Source organism: Salvelinus namaycush, chromosome 25, assembly GCF_016432855.1.
Source record: "Salvelinus namaycush isolate Seneca chromosome 25, SaNama_1.0, whole genome shotgun sequence".
Taxonomy (NCBI): domain Eukaryota; kingdom Metazoa; phylum Chordata; class Actinopteri; order Salmoniformes; family Salmonidae; genus Salvelinus; species Salvelinus namaycush.
The window spans coordinates 32,794,376-32,811,346 of record NC_052331.1 but is presented as its reverse complement, the minus strand read 5'-3'; the positions used below and the strand labels follow the sequence as shown (position 1 = coordinate 32,811,346).

The 16,971-nt window shown below is 41.4% G+C and overlaps 1 protein-coding gene and 1 non-coding gene across 3 annotated transcripts; one reads left to right on the top strand and one right to left on the bottom strand.

Moving 5' to 3' along the window:
* Window positions 1–187: 187 nt before the first annotated feature.
* LOC120020537 (septin-2B-like) lies at window positions 188–14,291 on the bottom strand. Of its 2 annotated transcripts, XM_038964244.1 has the most exons (13): window positions 14,188–14,291; window positions 11,916–11,955; window positions 10,851–10,965; window positions 9,391–9,477; window positions 9,081–9,204; window positions 8,548–8,682; window positions 5,031–5,148; window positions 4,656–4,757; window positions 4,113–4,258; window positions 3,558–3,641; window positions 2,376–2,448; window positions 2,049–2,146; window positions 188–1,733 (listed from the first exon to the last, which is right to left on the bottom strand). In XM_038964244.1, exons 2-12 carry the CDS (start codon window positions 11,937–11,939, stop codon window positions 2,060–2,062), a joined length of 1,095 nt encoding a protein of 364 aa, XP_038820172.1. In that variant the 5' UTR covers window positions 11,940–11,955; window positions 14,188–14,291; the 3' UTR covers window positions 188–1,733; window positions 2,049–2,059. The 2 variants fall into 2 exon arrangements, with proteins under 2 accessions (XP_038820172.1, XP_038820173.1); XM_038964245.1 differs by lacking the exons at window positions 188–1,733; window positions 2,049–2,146; window positions 2,376–2,448 and adding an exon at window positions 2,455–3,191 and having other exon boundaries at window positions 3,525–3,641.
* Window positions 14,292–16,899: 2,608 nt separating this feature from the next.
* On the top strand, window positions 16,900–16,971 carry trnap-ugg. The gene has a single exon. It is a non-coding gene; the product is annotated as a tRNA-Pro (tRNA).

Genomic DNA, 16,971 nt, shown 5'->3' with positions numbered 1-16,971 from the left:
ATCCCGTGGCTAGACGAGCCACTTAGGCTTGAGGTGTGGTATATTTACCACAAAGGCTGTTCTTAGACAATGTGAAGCAGAATGCCTTGATACAGCCTTTAGCTGTTGTATATTGGCCATATACAAGCCCCAGAATGACAAATGACGCAAACTAGAATCTAGCTCCAATAAAAACATTAATACTAGATGGTATACATCAAGGGTTTTATTTGACAGTTATTAGATAAAAACAGCATAAACTGGAATGTTAAGAACAGTGGCTTGGCTTGAGGGAGATATTGGCAAAGCTGGTGACAAACAAACCAGATCGCCATGACGATGGCCATAGCAACAAACTGGTCCTGTCCAACATCCAAATATCAGTCTTAACCCATTGACACACAGCCATAAAGGATATGGATAGATATCATATAACACGAAGTACAGTGTGCCTTTACAGCATGACCACACAGACTGGATGCACTTTATTCCACAATCATCAATATCACAGGGGACACACACGAAGAAAAGCAATGTCACCTGCAATGCATGAGCCTGGTCCGAACATCACAGTAATTCAATTTACTTTCAGTTCGCCAGGACTTTCGCTTCAAATGTCAAATCACTTTACAATATGTTAAAACCTGGGGGCATAGGGAGCCTGGGCCCATATTCTGAGTGTCTCGGAGCAGGAGTGCTGATCTAGGATCAGCCCTTATGAAAAAAGATTGCAGTATAACTGAGGTATGCTGCATCCAAAATAACACTTTCTTACTGCAGTAATGTTAGTTATTCTGCAATTACTGTGTCCAAAATACCACGGTCGACTGCAGTTACAAAACCGCAAACTTTTCTTTGTGAGGTAGGTCCGCCAGTCTATATAACCATATTCATAACGATCTAAAAGACTAGACAGATTCTAGATCTGCACTCCTACTCACACTTTACAGGCCCAGGATTTATAGAGGCACATACTGTAAAAAACACCAAGGTATGTCTCCTTCATTGGTTCAGGGCTACAGGATGACTGGGAAGGTCACAGTGTCATGCATTTCAGTCATAACCAGTCATTTCAACACAACATGAGACAGGGTTAAGTGTTGCATGCAGGGGAGTGGGAGAAAGAACCCTGTCAATGAATCCATGGATTAAGAAAATAATTTAGCTGCTTTTCGAAAGACTAGATCTTTAAAGAATTCGCCAACTTTGGCATGACAACCATTAAAGAAAAAAAAACATTTTAGCTGTATGGCTCCATGAAAGACAGAAGAGAGTTGCTAACTAAGTTGTGCTTTCCACTTGTAACTTGGAGCCACAGTTGGCAACATGATTGATCATTTTGTGAGTGGTTTTAGATGGGGCCAAGTGGACAGCCTTGAAGAGCAGCAGCTTCCGGCTTTCAACAGAAAAAAAAAAAAAAGTAACAATAGCGACTAGAATAAGAGCATACTCCAGGTTAAAGGAGGGTTATTCTCCATTTGGTGACTAACTGGCATGGTTCAATATTATGGAACAAATTAATAATGAGCAATATGGAATATTAAAGAAAGTGTAATTATAAAACATAATACTGCTTATATAAAAATTAAGAAAAACAAAAGAAAAAAACTCAAAATAATTCCAAGTAGGAACGAAATAAACTAAAAAGTGGCAAGCAGTACGAGACAAGGACCAGTTATCTTTCATTTTCACACCCTTCTCTTCTGCAATCCTTCCATCCATGTCTGGTCAAGCTCAAATAACAGCTTGAAAACCTGCAAGGAAAGACAATACCATCAAATTCTGACTTGTATTTCCTAACTTTGGATGTATATGAACACTCAAGGGATCAACAAAATCTGCTCGAGTATCTCTGAATAGGTCATAAAAATAATATTTACCACTTAGCAGACACTTATCCAAAGAGACTTACAATGCAGAGTTTAAATATTGTACTGTGTTTATTTTATACAGGTATTTAACCCACGACCTTGACAATATAGACATACAGGTCCACAATATGCCAGGGTACATTTCAGTCTTCACAGCACAGTTTGGTTGTGTTTAGTGTCAAATGGACTTGTTGTTACCGTGGTGTATTTCACACATGCTGGACATCTCCCGCGCCGTCAGGCTTGATTTGCATCTGAGCCTGCATCTTGGTAATCATCTCCTGCATCCTCCTCAGCTGCACAGAACACAAAACAGCATTATGACCAACACATAGAAGAGTGACTAAAATCCCCACCCCCCCCTCAAAACAACTACCTTTATCGCATGAAATAAACAGATCACAGTCATTCAAATTTGTGTGATACTCCCATAAAGGTGATATTTGAACAGACAGAGGGATACAGACATAGTAAAACGATAGTGGGAGTGGTGAATGAGAGGGATATGAATGATTAGCTATTTACCTCAGCCTCCTTCTCCTGCAGGATCATGTCCTTGTCCATTTCCTCCGGCTCAGGCCCCTGGCCCTGCCCCTGCCTGGAACACAGACACAGGTTTGGTGAGTTTGGCTCTTTAGGCTGAAGGCCCAATCATTGGGGAGACTTACCGTAAATATCCGAAGATGGACACTGGAAACCTCGTACATTTCAAGTTCTTGCAAGTCTGTTTTTACATAGTTTGTGCAATCAGAAGAAAATACACACTTCAATACTCTCATTGTCATTCATAGAATGAGCAGAAAAGGTAGAGGAGTGAAAACCCCACCATGCATAGGTCTCTGGAAGGCAGTTTAGTAAAAGACAAAATCTGGGGTGTATGTGTGTGTGTGTGTGTGTGTAGTTTCCAGCATTTAAGCATACGTGACGAAAGCAACACGTAGAAAGAGCGGCAGGAGGTTAATCACTCAGAGAAACAGATTTGAGGGGGGGGGGGGGGGGTAGAGCAGTGGACAGCTGGCTGCTAAAGTGAAAGAGGGCAAGCTGCAGAAGCAAGAAGAGAGGGTCGGGGGGTACCTCCAACAGTTCACTCATGGGATTGGACAGACCAGAGCATCATTGGGCTGATGACAGGCCAATGGGAAGGCAGTAAAATCACTCCCTTCTCCTGGATTGGCTATAGGGGAAGGTCTCAAAAAAATCCAGAGGGTCCACACGCCTAGAGTTATATGATACCCATACAACCTATATACTGGTTAAAAACCCATAGTCCACTAGGATATTCAACCATAACTCACTACCAAGGTCCAATTGTTGTGGAATGTACATCCAAAATTATACATCCTGTTAAAAAAAAAATGTATTTTACAACAGCGTAATGTTAATGACTTTTAATGCTGATGATCACCTAACTACGTATTGACAGACGTTTGCCCCAGATAAGTGGCACTGTCTGACTGAGACACTGGATTAGTTACCCATTCATTGTCTTTATAATCAGATAAGTCATTCAATTCCAAGTCAGTCAAGTGAGTCGTGTTAAAATTGTATCAACATCTGTTATATTCAGCTGTGTACGTGGCATTAAGTATTTGGCTGTATATTATATTACTAGGCATGGGAGGTTTGGGGGGGGGGGGGGGGGGGGTGTAGAAAGGCAAGCAGACAGGTACGTACGCAGGAGACATAACGTAACCATGGGAGGACAACCTTCCGCCCCGTTTAAGGCGCTCCGAGCGGAAGTTCTCGTAGTGCAGGTCCTGGGTCACCTCCTGCAGATCCTGCATGTGGGTGCTGCGGATGGATAGGCATCAATCAATCAATGAAGCACTAAACCAATGACTTAACTCAAGTTAGTCGATCACAAAAGGCTTACCTCATAATGGAATCGCCAAGCAGTATGAGAGACAGGACAGCCACTACTTATGACTGATAAGTAACGGATTGATAAAACACACACTTATGGCCGTGGCAGCGAATACGGATTTTTCACGTGCAGAAATCTCTGCATCTTAAGCTACGGCAAATCGGGTTCCAGAAAATCCGGAACCACAGCCACTGTTTTTACAACTGACACAGCTTTGTAACAGACAAGCATTCATCGATAGAGTATAAACTAAATCAACCATGAACACTAAATCAAAATCGCCATCAATTTCAAATCAGGATTCTCAAGCTGTTATTCATGTCTGATATACAAAGACCGCAGAGCAGCTCCTCAGACAATAAGGCCCAGTGCAGTCCACCCATCTCCCACCCACTCACATCAGCATGGTGCGCAGCTTGAGGAAGTCGTTGTGCTCGGGGTTTTCCACTTCCACCACGCCCCAGGGGTACAGGCGACCCCGCACCTTCTTCCCCTTGGCCTCGATCTGCTGGTTGGAGCCCACCACCGCAAAAGGAATACTGGCCTAGGGGAGGAGAAAGGAGTACGAGGAAAGAGCAGAGGTTAATGGTTCAAATAGCTACCATGTCCTATTCAGTATGTGGCCCGTGCAGGATTCAAACCCACAACTCTAAATCAACCAACGTGAGACCTTTTAAAATGTATGTAGTTCTGTCCTTGAGCTGTCCTTGTCTATTAATGTTCTGTATGAAGTCATGTCTCATGTGGACCCCAGGAAGAGTAGCTGCTGCTTTCGCAACAGCTAATGAGGGTCCTTTGGTGTTACCAAAACACTGAGCTAAGATTTAAAAATATTTGGGGGGGGGGGGGGGGGGGGGAATCTAATAAATGTAAGGAAAGACCTTTTTACATTAGGAATCTTTGTAAGGAGATAAATTAGTTGAGGTGGAGGAGAGGGTTACTTTGAGAGTCCTGGTCTGCTCCTTGAATTCTTCGTCCTCGTCAGACTCTGCGTCAGGGAGGTGATAGATCTTGATACTATGCTCATCAATCTCATCCAGGATCTATAACATGGAGGATGGAAAAGTCATTTTGGCCATTTACTTTAACTGCGCTTTAACTTTTGATGTGTGTGTGTGATATATACACATACCTTTGTTACAGAAGGATTACTTAAAACAATACAGGCACATGGTGCAGTTGTGTCTGAAGTACGATAGCTACATCCACATACCTTGTTTGACAACACTTAACCTGTTCTCCTATCGTATACTTTTGAGAGTCAAGAGCTATAATATGTGTCCTACCTTGACATTGAGCTATACTGTGTTTCCTACCCTGCGCTTGAGCCTCTCCCTCTCTCGCAGGGTGAGTGTGTCGGCCTTAGCGATGACAGGGACCACGTTGACTTTGTTGTGGATGGCCTTCATGAACTGCACATCCAGAGGCTTCAGCCTGAGAGAGAAAGGGAGAGCGGGAGGGTGTAAGAACAGGAAATTCCACAGGGGGGTGCTCATGTAAAGTCAAGGTAAACTAAAATGTTGAAAATGTGATGGTTAGTATTATATTGTCAAGACTGGCATTGGTGTGTGTCTTAGGGTTGGGCAACATCAACCTTTGTCCTATTGTGATAAAGCATTGGCACCCATAAAATCTTGGTATACAATGTTATCGCCCCCTATTGGCCAACCCAATATTTGTTAATTTTTTTAAAGAGCTAAAAGGAACGAGAGGACTCATGACAAAATATCTTTTTTGTAGCTTATTCCTCTGTTAGAGCAGTGGCACGAAAGAGGTGTGCGTGCCAACGAGCAAGTGACAGTTAATGAGCCTCGGTGGCTGTGCGTCGTGTGATGGGTTGTGAATCATCAAGGGCCCGGCTACAGCCACGCAACTCTGCTGTCCCCAGAACTGGATAATTATTCAATGATTCATGTTTTTGCCTAATCTTCCACTTATTATTAGGCTTCTATACATTGTAGGTAGGCTTATATACAGTGCATTCGGAAAGTATTCAGTCCCCTTGACTTTCCACATTTTGTTACATTACAGCCTTGTTATAACATGGATTCAATTAAATGTTTTCCTCATCAAGCTACACAAAATACCCAATAACAACAAAGCAAAAACAGGTTAAGAATTTTTTTGCTAATTTATTTAAAAAACAAAACAGAAATACCTTACTTAGCAAAGGGTCTGAATACTTATGATACTTGAAATTGAGCTCAGGTGCATTCTGTTTCCATTTATCATTCCTGAGATGTTTCTACCACTTGATTGGAGTCCACCTGTGGTAAATGCAATTGATTGGACATGATTTGGAAAGGCACAGATCAGTCTAGATAAGGTCCCACAGTTGACAGTGCATGTCAGATCCTTCCAGAAGGACAACTATCTCTGCAGCACTCCCCCAATCAGGCCTTTATGGTAGAGTGGCCAGACAGAAGCCACTCCTCAGTAATAAGCACATGACAGCCCACTTGGGCACCTTAAGGACTCAGACCATGACATTTCTCTGGTCTGATGAAACCAAGATTGAACTCTTTGGCCTGAATGACAAGCGTCATGTCTGGAGGAAACCTGGCACCATCCCTACGGTGAAGCATGGTGGTGGCAGAATCATGCTCTCCGGATGGTTTTCAGTGGCAAGGACTGAGAGACTAGTCAGGATCGAGGGAAAGATGAACGGAGCAAAGTACAGAGAGATCCTTGATGTAAACCTGCTCCAGAGCGCTCAGGATCTCAGACTGGGGCGATGGTTCACCTTCCAACAGGACAACAACCCTAAGCACACAGCTAAGACAACGCAGGAGTGGATTTGGGGCAAGTCAATGTCCTCGATTGACTCATCCAGAGCCCGGATTTGAACCCCATCTAACATCTCTGGAGGGACCTGAAAATAGCTGTGCAGCGACACTCCCCATCAAACCTGACAAAGCTTGAGAAGATCTGCAGAGAAGAATGGGAGAAACTCCCAAAATACAGGTGTCCCAAGCTTGTAGCACCATACCCAAGAAGATTAGGCTGTAATTGCTGCCAAAAGCACTTCAACAAAGTACTGTGTAAAGGGTCTGAATACTTATGTAAATGTGAGAGTTCTTTACTTTTAATACATTTGACAAAATGAATAAAAACCTGTTTTTACCATGTCATTATGGGGTATTGTGTGTAGATTGTTTAGGAAAAAAACGATTGAATCAATTTTAGAACAAGGCTGTAACGTAACAAAATGTGGAAAAAGTCATGGGGTCTGAACACTTTCCAAATGCACTGTATATGCCAGTTAGGCTATACACCCCTTTTAAAGCGGATTAACGTGCTTAAAATTAAGAATTGACTTGGCCACTTTAGTTGTGAGACAAACCTTAAAGCATATAGGCCTATGGGCTAGGCTACATTAAAAAAAGGCTTTGTTTCTTATGCTGGGCATCATTCACAAGTGATATATAATCCACAAGCGATAGTTAATATTGTCACCCATCAGACTATTCTTGATTTAATCTTGTCTTTACATATACTAAATAATGTGTGTAACATTTGTTTTGATTTAGACTGGACCATTATCATGCACCTGTATTGAAACATGGGCAGCAGGAAAAAATATCATCCATGCACTTAAACGGCGAATGGAGGACGCTTTTCCCCGTGGTTTGTTTTCATGCCAGCCAGGTAGGCTATACTCCTGTTGTAAAGAGAAGCAATGTGCTTAAATATTAGGAAAGTTGATAAATAAAAGTAGGCCTAGCCTATAGAAAGCTGATGGGATCCTCTTTTTACGAGGCCATCACTGTTTTCTCACACAATTGCATTGCCTATAGAAATGTTGCGCAACATGAGCTCATGGGCTCTCATGAAGTGTTTGATTGGATTTTCTAATAAAATGTGCATTGATGTCAGAGTGATTAGAGGGAGAATAGAGTGCTGAGTACCAGGCAGTTAGCACGTTTGGTAGGCTATTAATGACCAGCAGAAACAGAGCTTGGACAAGCCTAATTACAGTGACTAACTAAACGGTCATGTGGAACTTGACAGACGTCATAACTCGTGACCAGTGGTGTGACGGTAATACGGTCACCGTAACAACCCTAGACGGAGCTTTTCACCAAAGCAGCGCAAAATGTCCAGTCAGAAAATGTTTGTTTTTTTGTCTCTCTCAATATCAGATGATCTAGGACATATAGCCAAACGCCTATATTGTTTTTTATAGCGGTGTCAAGTTATTTTAAAAGCACAATTTGGTATTTTCTCTCCATTTTGATGTGACTATTATTTCAGTTTTTGTGCATACTTGCTTTTCTCCTGCCACGCTACCTCATATTAAAACAATACATTTTTGCTATTATTTTCTTCTGAAATAGACATTTTCTCCATATCATGCTTCTTTAGACCCTCCTAAAATAAATAAATGGATATTTATTTTGAAGGTGTAGGTTAGATTACATAGATTTATTAAACTTTTTTAAATGACTTGTAAGCTGTGTGTGGAAGCCAGGAGATGTTAAATGTGTTTGTTAATTAACGGTCAATTACTGTGAGGCCGACAGTTATTTGCTTGACAATCACCAGCTGACAAAATGTCGTGACCCGCCACAGCCCTAACTCTGTCTACAGTGTTTTCTTGCATTCTATGAATTGTTTAAAACAAATGTATTGAAAAAGGTTACACAGGCTATAGCATGGCCCTGCTATGGGTTGCCCAGTCAGCTCTATACTGTCTGGTGCCAGTCAAGTTGAAATAGGCTATGCATTGTCGGTCACTTCACCATGTCATCCCCTTCGACGATGGCTGTCAATCAGCTTCAAAATCCGATACGGTCACCCAACCCTTGTGTGTGTGTGTGTGTGTGTGTGTACCCATGGCCCAGCGGGGAGATGAAATAGAAGCAGCAGTGAACGCGGTTGTCCACGATGTGCCGGCGGTTCAGACCACTCTCGTCGTGGAGGTATCTCTCAAACTGGTCGTCGATGTAGGCGATGATGGTGCTGAAACTGGGGGAGAAGAGGAGCACGGTGGTGGTACCATGTAGTTAAACGCCTTGTGACATTGTCGTCCCTTGTTACCACAGCAACAAAGTCTAAATATATCATAAAACTTTATGAAAACAAACATTTGATTTTTGATCTATATTTAAAAAGTTAGAGTTAGGTATAAGGTTAGAAGCGTGTTGAAGGTTAGGGTTAAAATCAATTCTATAAATAGGAGAGGTTGAGCCATAATTAGGACTTTGTGGCAACCATATGACATGGGTACAAAAGACATCAACTGTATTCCAGCAATAACATATTTGTCCATGCACAAACAGATGTAGCTCATCATGGAGAAATAAAGTTATTACATTTGAATGGACAGGATCAGGTCCCCTGTCTATACAACCATAGCGGCGTACCAGTCCTGGCTGTTGATGGCGTCACCGTATCCGGGCGTGTCCACCACAGTGAGGCGGAGCTTCACCCCTCGCTCCTCGATCTCAACCGTAGATGCTTCGATCTGAACCGTGCGCTCAATCTTCTCTGTGGATTACAATTAAAAGGAGATAAAGGTTTTTACTTTCTAGATACTCTTGAGGCCACTGAATAAATGAGGGGTGATTTGGCATAATTGGTTTTAAAATTGACTCCCATTAGGTTATGCAGAAACAAATTACATTTTGGAGTAACAGCTGGGAGTGTGGCCGTGGTATGTGTATACGGTCATACCTGCTGCTCCGGGGATGATTCTCTCTGGGTAGAGATCAGTGAGGAACAAGCTGTTGATGAGGGTGGACTTCCCCAGACCAGACTCACCTAAACACAACACACAGAATCAATTTAAACACTATCATTCCGTTCCAAAAAAGGGACCAAATTAAAAACAGAATAGAACAGATTATATTGTGCCTGCATGGCAAAACAGCCAATATAAAGGTAAAGGCAATATAACCAATATATCTGATTACTTTTAAGTCTACAAACCACAAATACTACAATCTACAAAATGTGTGCAGGGTTTTTCTTTTTACACAAAATACCCAATATAGCCCGCTAGTTGGCAGACATCCAGCCTGGACTCTGTATATTAGCCAAGCACTAACCAATGATACACATTAGGCCTCTCATAGCCTGGGAAATGCATTAAGCTGGCAGTAAAACCACATTTTTCTAAACACAGTCACACACAGACACTTTCCAGCAGCAGAGGCCTGTCCAGCACACAGGACCACATTCCAGTCTGGTTTATTTTAAGGCAGAGGGGATATGTGTACAATAGGGCTCTCCTCCTCCCCTACACCACAGACAAATAGGGAGATGAGAGAAAGGAAAACTAATTTTACACAGCTAAACCAGAGGACCCAGAGAAACCCTGCCTCCATCCGTTTACATAGAGACTGTCTGCAGCTGGACTCAACTGTGACCTAAACCAGGACCTCTGACATCATCCCTGACACATCCCACTCTCTCAGACACACACGTATGCCGCACACACACTCACAAAAACACTAAAGGAAGTGATGAGATATGGAACAGTGGTTACTGACAGATGTGGGGAGGGTGGGAAATGTGAAAATGGTGAGGCTATGAGAAGAGGAAATGAATGCGTTTGTCAACTAGCAAACAACTGTCTGGGCTTACAGTCAAAGAAGTCACATTCCATTCTGTTGACAGCATGAACTAGTTTGTGCTAACTGTTTAGCACAAACTAGGCCTAATCCCAGTTAGATTTTTTTTCTGTAAAAATACATTTTAAAAACATTTTAAAAAGCCTGTACACAGTACATATGTTTCGTAAGGAAGAGATGCTATCCACCCACTCCAAATGAAGAGGAAAAAGGAAATGCGTATCCAAAATGTTAATTGCTTACTGTTGCCGTCCCGTTCCTAAAACGCTTATGATATGCCAAAACTGCGTGAACACGATCATTTTGGCACACATTCCCCATTCGAAGGCCAAGGCTCCTTAATCTCTACTGAACTGAGGAAAGAACTGCAGCAAAAAAATGTCTGACTCACCGACAACCAAAGACACAGTGGTTTTGTGCAAAGCTCAAAACAACTGGAGTATGCATTCTGTCTAAGGCCCAACTAAGGGAACTATAGCTAGCTACTGCATACAAACAATACAACACTCGCCATACAAAAACACCAGACATTATATAGGTTACAAATATTGTGACACTCACCAACTACCATGAGGGTGAACTCAAAGCCCTTTTTGACCGACTTGCGGTGCACCTGGTTGGGCAGGTTGGCAAAGCCAACATACCCCGGGGTCTCTGGATTGGTAAACTGACCCTGCTGTAAAACATGAGACCACCACATGTCCATTAGAACCCCAGTCATTCAACCCAGGAATAGAGTAAGTAAACATTTCATTTTATTCAACATTCTGCCTTGTAGAGCTTTTGAGATTAAACTTTCCTTATCCAAATGCTCATTGATGCCCGACATATAATTCAATGCAATTCAACATCGGGTCTTCAGGCTAGGATGGACCTACAGTATATTATAGTAATCACATCTGTGGGTTGTGCAAATCACAGCAAACATTACAACCAGCAATTAGGCAGTTACTCAAAAGAATCAGCTATACACAAATTAACTTTGTCTTGTCTCTGGAATGCATTGTTGCATTGCAATGTTTATGGCCCTAACAGGCCTATACATAACCAGGGAGAATGTGCAGTCTAGCTAAAGGGTTTAAAGTTAGGCCTAGGCCGATCTTTTCAGTTTATGAACAGATGTAAGGAAGGGATTATTACACTACCTTTCTATAATATAGCTAGACTAAGCTCATACATTGGAAATGCAATACACCCATTACTGTTCACGGCTTTGTATAACTAGTGCTCCCCCTCTGTGAACAAGGGGCAGGACTGAGTGAAGCCTGAGATGGCAGCGTTCTCATGGAGCCTTTCGACACAGGTCAAGGCACAACTTTGAGTCCTGGGGAAGGAAGTAGCTGCCTGGACACTGGCAGCATCTGCTTGAGTGGCCATGCATTCTGCAATTAAGACCCCAAATGGCTTTAGGCCCAATGGTTTAATTCTATTAAATCCTAATTTGCCAAAGCAGATCACATCACGTTAGTGTAGGCCAAGTACAAATAAGCAGAGGTCATTATTGGAATATTATGAGGGAATTTTTAAATGTTTTTGTTTAACCTTACTTAACTGCCTGACAGCATTACATTCAAATGAGCTGTGGGGATGCAAGCATCCTCTTATCATACTCTGTCGGGAACTTACTTTCAATTTTTCCGCCTGAGACATTTTGCGCTCTTTCAACCTGCCAGAGAACAGAGAACATTAAAACAGATGTCAAATGTCAGGTACATTACATGATCAAAAGTATGTAGACCCCTGCTCGTCAAACATCTCATTCCAAACTCATGGGCATTAATATGGAGTTGGTCCCCCCTTTGCTGCTATAACAGCCTCCACTCATCTGGGAAGGCTTTGCACTAGATGTTGGAACATTGCTGCAGAGACTTGCTTCCATTCATCCACAAGAGCAATAGTGAGGTCGGGCACTGATGTTGGGCGATTGTGCAGGCCAGTCAAGTTCTCGACTGGCCTGCAGTCGACAAACAATGTCTGTATGGACCTCGCTTTGTACACGGCATTGTCATGCTGAAATAGGAAAGGGCCTTCGCAAACTGTTGCCACAAAGTTGAAAGCACAGAATCGTCTAGAATGTCATTGTATGCGTCACTGGAACTAAGGGGCCTAGCCCAAACCATGAAAAACAGGCATAGAGCATTATTCCACCTCCACCAAACTTTACAATTGGAACTATGCATTGGGGTAGCTAGTGTTCTCCGGGCAACCGCCAAACCCAGATTCATCCATCGGACTGCCAGATGGTGAAGCGTGATTCATCACTACAGAGAATGCATTTCCACTGCATCAGAGCGCAATGGCAGCGAGCTTTACACCATTCCAGCCGACACTTGGCATTGCACATGGTGAATTTAGGGCTGTGTGCAGCTGCTCGGCCATGGAAATCCATTTCATGAAGCTCCCAACGAACAGTTATTGTGCTGATGTAGCTTCCAGAGGCAGTATGGAGCCCGGTAGTGAGTGTTGCAACTGAGGACAGACAACTTTTTTATTTTATTTTACTAGGCAAGCCAGTTAAGAAGAAATTCTTATTTACAATGACAGCCTCTCAAAAGGCAAAAGGCCGGGGGCCTGGGATTCAACTTTCACACGCTTCAGGGGTTCCGTTCTGGGTGCTTGAGTGGCTACCTCTTCGCGGCTGTCCGTTGTTGCTCCTATACATTTCACTTCACAATAACAGCACTTACAGTTGACCAGAACAGAAATTGTACAAACTGACTTGTTAGAAAGGTGGCATCCTATGAAAGTGCCAGATTGAAAGTCACTGAGCTCTTCAGTAAGCTGCCAATGTTTGTCTATGGAGATTGCATGTATGTGTGCTCGATTTTATACACCTGTCAGCAACGGTGTGTCTGAAACAGCCGAATCCACTAGTTTGAAGGGGTGTCCACATACTTTTGTATATATAGTGTACTTCTGTTTTCAGTAGAACATGCAAATACTATATCAATAGGCCTATTTATTACTTCAAGAGAATGACAACTGTGTACACTAACAAAATGGAGGACGGCATAGCCTACATGATTTAGGGGACTGTGAGAGACAGGAAGTCTGCTCTCTGCTCAGAATGACTTTTCAAAAGAATGTCTCACCACAAAAAAAAACAGCCATCCCGTACAACTTTTTTTGACACTCACTTCACAAATGCATTTGTTGCTCAAGCTGGTTTTGCCTCCAATTCTGTACTTTTATTTATTTAGCTAGTAACTTTTCTATAACTAAGTAACATGTTCAAACTGGAAGTGAAATTAAAACACTTTAAGCTATTTCTTCCTACAGTTAGTGGAAAATTTGACTTCATCACAAGTCAGCTGACAGACTCTGAAGAGGCCAGAGAAATTGACTCGAAATAGTGCCGGGCATCTTTCTTTCAAAACTACCGAGACTGGGTTATGAAAGCGCTCTCAATGAATAAAAATACAACTAAATTATATTGTAGTTACTTCAAATAATGCATATCTAGCTGTCTCCGTTTAGCTAAATAACACAAAACACGAGTCTATCCAGACATTGAATCGTGCTTGAGATGCCTTGAACATTTAAATTAGTCAGCTAGCTTCTTAGCAATACACAGAGCCATGTATTTATTAAATATATGGCTCTGACAATACCTAGCCAGCGAACACGCATTTCAAGTCGGGCTGTGTAGTTATAAATTATGTAAATTGTGATACATTATGATTTCCAATGGTGGCTAGCTCACAATGACTCTCCGGCAAGGTGTCTAAAAGCAAGCTTTGAAAGCTAGCTAACGTTAACTTAGCTAGCCAACCACTTTGCTAAAGTAAAGGCTAGCTAACAAGCTACGTGGGATGCGACAGGAAGTTAAAGCGACGTATCTAATTCGACGAGGCAGTGAAATATTACAACTTGCTAGTAAATACAATGCAATATTTACCTTTTCGATTGTCAGTGAAAGAAAACCGAGTGAGGCTGGATGGACACCTCAAATTCCGGTACGCACCGAACAGTTACTTCTGCACAGGGACCAGAATGCATTGGGCGTTGACTGTCCTCAAATAATGCAGTGCCTTTCCAAAGATACTGACACCTAATCGGTGGCCTTTTTATAAATAAAATCTATGACACAAATGTAATACTACTAGCTACCAAACTTTACAATTCGTACTAATATTATTCTTCATCACCATCTTCATCGTAGTCATACTTCAAATCACAAGTTACAAAGTATTGGTCAGTCTGATCCAAAGTCCTTCAACTTTAATCATATAGAAAGCAATTTGCCTAAAGTTTGAATAAATCTGTAGAGTACGTACGCTACGATGATTACGAATATAATTGATTATATTAAGCCTATTTATAATAACAGTATATTATTTTTAAATATTATTATTTTAAACAGGGTAACAAAGCAACCATGACATCTAACCACTGGGTTGAGCCAACCTGGATGACTGCACTGTAGGGGCATTTTCAAGGCTGTGAATGAAAAGTAAGAAATAAGGTAGTCTACGATTGAGCCAGAGATGTTGAGTGTGGGTGGGACTGAGTTCATTGTCCTATATGGAGCACAAATTAAGGCCAAAATTAGCCAACAGACTAGGTCTAGCTGTCTATAAACACTATCTTCACCACCCATGCCACCACTTGCAGTGCCACATCCTCATACAGTACGCCTAAATTCATTTGATAATGATGAACAGTATAGTGTCAAAGCCTAGCCATATACAGTACACTGTATGCTCTAGTCAAAACCAGATGGGCCTCGGGCTCATGGCATAGCCAGAATTTCGTTGATGGGTGAGCCTGCAGAAATGTGGTTTGAATGATTTTGTTGGGGTAGCAGCTAACTTCCTTCAATTTTACACATTTTGTCATGGGGAAAAGAGAAATTTGAACCAAACAACACAACAGCATTGTATTTATTTCTGCACAGGCCTACTACTAGCTATTTCTTTAAACAACATTGTGTTAATGTATTTCATCTTCAACCAGCCTTATAATATAGCAAGCTTGCTCCTGGTAGAATTTGTGCAAGACCAAACATTTTTTAACAAGAATATTAGCTAAATTAAGGCAAGTTGGATGAAATGGTAGCCCGTAATGCGTTTTCTTCATAATGAAAAGGTACATTTTGTATTTTTCAAGTTGTGAGTTTGCCGCCAACAACCAGATAACGGTTTTAAAAAAACGACAGCTACAAATTAATCCTGGACAGCAACGATTTCGTGTCTTTATGGTTGGTATGTGGTTATTTATACGTCAACATCTGCGGCTTTTGCAAGCGGCTTGTTGGTCGAGACAAGAGGTCATCAACTAGATTCAGTTGCGCGTTTATTTTTTCTTGAGTTGGTGGTCAGGGTGCCGGAACATAATTACAAATAATTCGTGGACTGCAGATTGACCTCAATAAATCCAAACAGATATGTTATTTGACTAAAACATAATAATTTCAAACCTTGCTTACATTTGTATATGATCACATCGTATTATGCGTTGGGAAGAGATTTCCAAAATGTAAATAATTTGAAGTTTATTTCCTGGTGTTTTTACAGCGTTTTTTGTCCAACAATGAAAATGTCTTGCTCAGAAAACTTAAAACCACACGTGGGCCAAATTCGTCCAAATCGACCCACAGGCTGCCAGTTGATGAACCCTGGTCACTGGACTTCTGGGGTATGATTCTCATCTTTTTTTAATTTTGTATTTTTAGGGATAGATAAGCTTTAATATTGCAAACATTTTTGGGGTTCTAACAATGTAATTGTCTGCATCATTTTCAATCCCCCATTTATAAATATTTGTATATGTTTCCCTTCTTTATTATTTTCCCCTAACCCTACCACCCCTCCCATAATTGGAGTAATCTAATGGACAACAATAGTTGGGCTTCTACTTCCAGTTTATACATACTATATACATTTTACGGACACGCAATATTTTACATTAGTTACATATTTTTATTTGTGTTTAGTCCCACCCTTTTCAGCTACCCTCAACCCCTCCCATCTATCTCTGAAAACCACCCAGTTTTGATTTCTAATTGTCATATATTTTTCAACTGTGCTGTAATGTTTCACAAAAGTTCTGAACCTTTCTATTCTCATAGCTTCTACAGATTGGAAATTAAAGATTAACATTTTTACTGAGAGTATTATTATATTATTGCTAGATTGACTATGGCTAGATTGACTCAAGTCACCCAGCAGTGCTATTTGCAGAGTTAGCTCCAGGTAAAAGTTGCAATTCTTCAGCCATTCCTGAACCAGCGACAAAAAACAAGCTACTGTACATGGCAGTAACAAAACAAGTGATCTATCTAATGATTCGGTCTCTTCGCAGCAAAGTCTGCAGAGCTGGAATGGTTGTATCCACCATATACATTACATTATATTGGCTGCAATCATTTTTTATAATAATTTTAATTGAAAACTCAACGTTTTTTAATTCGTCATTATTTTGTGTATCAGTTCATAAGCAAGATATGAATTTGTCGCCAACAACCATATAACTGTTTTCACAAAAATGATGGCTATAAATCCATTCTGGAATGTGAAGAGTTCGTATCGTCATGGTTGGTGTTTCTACTTATACTTTAATATCTCTAAATGTTTTTACTTATACTTTGATATCTCTATGTTTTGCAAGCGGCTCGTTGGTCTAGGGGTATGATTCTCGCTTTGGGTGCGAGAGGTCCCGGGTTCAAATCCCGGACGAGCCC

Coding starts and splice junctions, on each gene's coding strand:
- LOC120020537 (XM_038964244.1), bottom strand. CDS start 11,939: ATGTCTCAGGCGGAAAAATTGAAA. Junction 9,205..9,390: donor AATCATCCCCGGAGCAGCAG/GTATGACCGTAT, acceptor TGTAATCCACAG/AGAAGATTGAGCGCACGGTT. Junction 4,259..4,655: donor AGCAGACCAGGACTCTCAAA/GTAACCCTCTCC, acceptor CTCCTCCCCTAG/GCCAGTATTCCTTTTGCGGT.